We start from the raw sequence: 6000 nt of genomic DNA, 5'->3' as shown, positions 1-6000 counted from the left end.
TCTCACCCTCTCACCCTCTCACCCTCTCACCCTCTCACCCTCTCACCCTCTCACCCTCTCACCCTCTCACCCTCTCACCCTCTCACCCTCTCACCCTCTCACCCTCTCACCCTCTCACCCTCTCACCCTCTCACCCTCTCACCCTCTCACCCTCTCACCCTCTCACCCTCACCCTCTCACCCTCTCACCCTCACCCTCTCACCCTCACCCTCACCCTCACCCTCACCCTCACCCTCACCCTCACCCTCACCCTCACCCTCACCCTCACCCTCACCCTCACCCTCACCCTCACCCTCACCCTCACCCTCACCCTCACCCTCACCCTCACCCTCACCCTCACCCTCACCCTCACCCTCACCCTCACCCTCACCCTCACCCTCACCCTCACCCTCACCCTCACCCTCACCCTCACCCTCACCCTCACCCTACACAATTGCTCAGTACATCACGTGACTTGTAGATCTGCCCTGTATCCACTATATCCAGTACAGATCTTATTACGCAGCTCCATCTTGACACACGATATATTTACACCCTGCAAGATGATATGGGTGTCAAATTTCAATGTGTTAGACCCCTACTTCCGCTCTCATCAGTAGAATTATTCTTTAGAGAACATTTTAAATGTTTCAGATATGTCATGGTCAACGAACCATATTATGTTTAATTAAAAGCTCTCAATACCTTACCGTGAAGGGGCACGTTGACTGTTGAGGGGTGGTACTCTGACCATATAAACTTTATGACTTACAGATAATTTAGATATTTTAGAATGATGTGCGGCTCAATAGAATTAAAATTCAAATATGAAGATACGATATAATAGGTTAAAATAGGTTAAAATAGGTTGTAATAGGTTATAATAGGTTATAATAGATTAAAATGATTATAAGAATATGACGATAAAACCTCGTCTCACAATCTAAAAGAAGTCGTACGTGACAACTGTGTTTCCCCTGTAAAGATCATATTTCAACAATCATTATTAACACGTCATGATAATATACCCTTTATCATTAAGCCCAGCGAATTAATAACGTGCAATAATTAATCTTTCTGACAACTTCCAATTACTTACAAACCCTCGACAATATTACCCTCTTTAAATTAATGTATCAGTTTTTAACAACTTCATACGATTACAAAGATTAAATAACATATTACACCTTAATTATGCATGTAATTATTACGAAAAACCCCATAATAATGCCTGTAACATGATATTAAAAGCGCTTATTATATGTATCCTACTGTATAATATATCGCTTATCACCATCATCGTATTATCGGTGTTAAAAACTACATAGGTTAAATTTAAGGGTATAAATATAATACCAGGTTTTAACAGGGATTGGTAATGCGTGGGGGTTGGTTGATCACTTGATTACTTAATGAAATGGTGTCCGGGAATGGTCCCGGAATGTCTGGAATGATGTCCGGGAAGTTAAGTTCCTGTTAGGTGGCATGAGATGAGGTTTAGATTTCTGTACTTTGAGGTTTTTATTTTAAAACTCAAGATGAGGTTTAGATTTCTGTGCCTGGGTTTATTTTAAAATGAGTAATGGTTATATTTTACTACCCAGTACCCTAAAAAGGTAGGCACAGTCATCTAAACATTGTGAGAATAAGATGTCATAAAATCGCCATAGAAACTCTCCAATTACTGCATTGTAAGAAATAACCGGTAGAAAACCGGTAGAGAACCGGTAAATAACCGGTAGATAACCGGTGCCATCAACTAATCATTTGGAAACGTAGTTTTCAAATTTGATAAGGTTACTTGAGGCTGTATGTTTAAAGTTGAGTTAAAGACAGCTGCTGGTCCCGAACCTGAGCCTCTTATTGGTTCATCTCAATCACGTGATAGCACATCTGAATTAGTATTGGTTAGAGTAAGTCATGTGGTATTGGTTTAACTGTGGCTGATAAGACCCTGATACTGATAAGTTTAACGTGTGCTCTAGGACACAGCAACAAAGAGTCTAGAAGTCTGCAAGCTGGATATTCTGAGCAGAACTTCGTGGCAAGCACGCTCAAATTACTACATAATTTAAAACTAATAATTTATTATTTTAATCATTAATTATGAATAATTGTTATGATTATACCATGTTTTATTTACAGGCAGAGTACAAATCAAAATCCCGTAAAGACTACAAGCTGGTAGCCTTACAAATGTTGGACCAAGGAGTAAAAGTTCTAAATAAAGAAGTTAATGTGAGTAGATATTTTATTACTTCTCCAGAATTTTCCACATTTTACCACGTCCCTAGCATTTTTGCCACTTTTTACCACCTTTTAACCACTTTCCAATCATCTGTATATAACATTTCAATCTCATTTTACATAACGTTTGAACCTTTTAAGCATGGTTCTACCAGCTTAGCCCAATCCACACTGTCAGTCTAATTACTGACCGTTCAGCGCTGTTTTGGAAATAGCTTATTACTTAATGACCTTGTTGGTGTAAAGTTTGTTGATGGAATTAAGATGCGACTGCGCGGCATTTGACAACCGTTTGCGGTAATTTGCGGTAATTACATCCAATTAAATGAACATTGAACATCGTATTGGTACTTCAATTTATTGTACACGCGCTTGCGTAGCTAGTACTGACGACGTCCACTTTAAAGTATATAACTTCTAGAATTGACGCTGTTTAATAATTGATAGGCTTTTTAACTTCTGACATGATTATTAACAATTTATCAGAAATATATTTGGCTGCTTGCCTGAACTTGATTGTCTTGGTGTGTCAAAACATCAAGCTGAACACATATGTTTGTGGTTAATGTACTTAAATCGCAAGTAAACGTACTGAAACACACAGCACTTGAGTTCAAAGAAGTTGCCGCTACCAGATACACAGACACACTGTTGATTTAACCGTTTCCGGACCTCATCCGGATTGACCGCTCAAAAAAGTGCTCCTGCGGCTTAATATGCTAAGCAATGCGTAAAAATACTGAACTGTTTAGCGATAGTAATTCGGCTGGCTCAGTAAATCTGCGAAGTTTGAATGCATGTCTTAACTTCGCTAAAGATGACGACCTTGCTCGATTGTTTCCTAGCATGTGAAATCGCCGTGTTCTTTCAGTAGCGCGCGGAAACATTTATGGTAAATAAGAACGCGCGCACGCGCGTAATTTTTGTATGTTTTCTTGCCCGCAAGCGTGCTTTACGATCAATTCGTCCCATGTGGATTGTGGCCTGTGGGTATGGCTGACCAAAATTACTACTACGACAAATTCAAATTTTTAATAAAGATATTTTTTTCCAACCTAACAAACTGACTTATTCCGGCTTACTTATTTTTCCCCTTAGTATGTGTGTTAACTTGTAATTTACCACAGTGCGTATAAACTTCTATATCTCTTCAGTGCGTATTAATGGCTCACGCCCTCTCGAGGATATCATACTCTGTGGCCGAACCTAAAGATGGACTCCTAGCATTCGCTGCCAAAGACCCTGAGGGTGTCAACTCGCAGACCTATTGCCATGCTTTTATATTCGATAATCCCAAAGAGGTTTGTATTGTACTTAAATCTTTTACCTTTGTTATTCAAATTTACTATCATGATAATTCTATAACCATTTTATGTGTTCAGAATTGAAAATTAGTTGTTATGAGTTATAAGCGCAGTCATTCAAACCCGGCTTTGATAATATTCAATATTAATAATCTTTAAAATCACAGATAAAAAGCAAAATATCAATTAATATGTGCCAAAAATTTAATATACTATTTTTAAATAAGCTATTTTTAAACAGTACGAGCAAAAGGTACAACTAATCTGAATAATAAGATTTCTTACAGAAAACTAGGTCTCAATCCTTTACCGGTTCTCAATTCACAATTTTGTAAAGACTTCTTCTTCCATAAAAACACGACGGCATTAAATGTTACTATCATAACTAAACTGATGCGATTAAAAATACGAATACAGTCAATGGAAGCGACATCCATGATACCAATCTCGGTTACAGTGATCTGAAAACCAAAAACTAAGTTTGGAAGACTACTGATAAAAAGTGTAGAACTAATGATAACTATAATCGCACTACTACTGGTAATTGATCTGAAATACCGATTAGAAACGATAACAATTATACAGAACATCATCAGCAAAGGGATCACCACAGCATCTAAACAATAAAACCACTTGCTCCACCCCTGCAACATCCCCGTCCCTCCCTCTTCTCCACACAGATCCACTCTCATAGGGTTCCTGGCAGAGTTCACCCCACCTCCCTTCCTTGTCTCCAACTCCCCAAACAACTTCATACAATACAATATTAACAACACTCCCGAGTGGTCCCCCGTCATCCTCCACCTAGGTACCAGTATCCTCAGTGCTTTACTCCCACTCAGAACCAAACCACAGAATATCAGGGTTCTCTGCAGTATTTCCAGCCAGTCCTCCACTGCTAACACAACCCTTCTATCCACCCCTCCTCCTCCGCCTCCTCCGCCTCCTCCACATTCAGTCACCAGACTCTCCAACAGGGGAATCTGAGCCACACAGACCATAGCACCTAACACAGACATACACGCACACACTTGCTCTGATAGGGTCTCTCTGTTGGAGGTTAGGAAGTGGTTTAGAGCGAGGAGGTTGGAAGGAGTACCTATGAGGAGACATGGTGCCAGGAGACAGGGGAGGAGAAGTGAGTAGAATGTTGTGGTGTGTTCCGTGAGGAGCTGGTTTAAGGAGAAAGCGTCCGGGGAGACGATGTATTTTATCATCCTGACATGGTTTAGTCTGTTATTAAAACATTGTGAAATTTCCTTTCCTTTGAAAATTACAAATTGTGACCAATGACAGATTTCACAGAAACTTTGATTTAATTGATGGATGAAGGGTCAACAAATTTTGTACAAAAGTTAAATTTACTGCACAGTTTTACCCACAACAAAACTGACTGCAATTCTAAGTTATTGCCAGAACAACTAGTGGTGTAAGTTATACCACTGCGTTATAAAATAAGCAAGTTAAGATAACAAAGATAGTCAATACAAAAGCCACACTACAGAAAGAAATGTTGTTTTTGTTATGGCAGCGATAGGTAGATTCGCCCGGGATAGATCACCTCAGGTGATCATCACCTGTTCTGCAACACAAAGTTTTGTAAAGGCTATTAAGCGACAAAAAAGCAACTGCATGAAGAAGTAAGAAGGTATCTTTGTAAAACTACTCTAGTAATGTAACAAGTTTAATACTACTCTAGTAATGTATCAAGTTTTTACTTAGAAATTAGTCTTAACCGCTCCGGTTGTAATGTAGATAATGTAGTGCAGTTATAGTGTAGTATGTAAGTAGTGCAAAGGTTTACCGATTTCAAAAATACTCTACATATCAAATCGTACTTTTAAAAAAAAACAACAAATAAGCCACTAGGAAAAAAAAACAAACTAGGACCGGTCTTGAAAATCAAAAGTTGGTAACTTCCCAAGTAGTCAACTTCTGTGGAGATGCATAGCCTCCCCACACGTGCAAAGCCTCCCCGCACGTGTAAAGCCTCCCCGCTCGTGGCACAATCTAGGAAACATTAACATATTGTGGTCGCAAGAGAAACTATTCTTTGCTTACCCGGCTTACTTCAGCTGCCAGTGTATACAATGTATAAACTGTTGGAAATACATGTGTTACGCGTGTCTTTACATGCTCGATAATGTGCTCAATTCATTATATGAAATTCCACTGACCACTAAGAACTGCTTAAAAGATTTATTTGATATTTATATTATGAATTCTGGATGAGTTTTATTATGAGACGGATATTATTATACTTTTGTCATTTGTGAACTGATCGGGACTAGGTAGGACCAGACCACAAACTTGTTTTATTTGTGTATTTTTAGATAACGTTTAGAAATGTTACAGTATCCAAACCACACGGAAGTTACAGTCGAAGTATTTAGATATTTTACGAAAACGATGTAGTGATATTAAAAACACGTATATAATAATAGTTAGTGGTCGGCGTGTAAGAATAGTT

General features: G+C 38.9%; 1 protein-coding gene across 2 annotated transcripts in view; it reads left to right on the top strand.

The window, feature by feature from the left end:
* LOC134813850 (uncharacterized) overlaps window positions 1–6000 on the top strand; it is a 33408-nt gene that overhangs the window by 17267 nt on the left and 10141 nt on the right. For both annotated transcript variants that reach the window (XR_010160065.1, XM_063821729.1), the window contains exons 4-5: window positions 2125–2217; window positions 3381–3527. Coding sequence is in view for 1 of the 2 variants with exons in the window: in XM_063821729.1 (XP_063677799.1) it covers window positions 2125–2217; window positions 3381–3527 (240 nt within the window). In the remaining variant the exon portion in view is untranslated. The remainder of the gene's footprint in view (window positions 1–2124; window positions 2218–3380; window positions 3528–6000) is intronic.

Source organism: Bolinopsis microptera, chromosome 4 (genome assembly GCF_026151205.1).
Source record: "Bolinopsis microptera isolate Bmic1 chromosome 4, MBARI_Bmic_1.0, whole genome shotgun sequence".
Classification (NCBI taxonomy): domain Eukaryota; kingdom Metazoa; phylum Ctenophora; class Tentaculata; order Lobata; family Bolinopsidae; genus Bolinopsis; species Bolinopsis microptera.
Note: the sequence above shows the minus strand (reverse complement) of the source record. Positions and strands in the feature narration are given on the sequence as shown.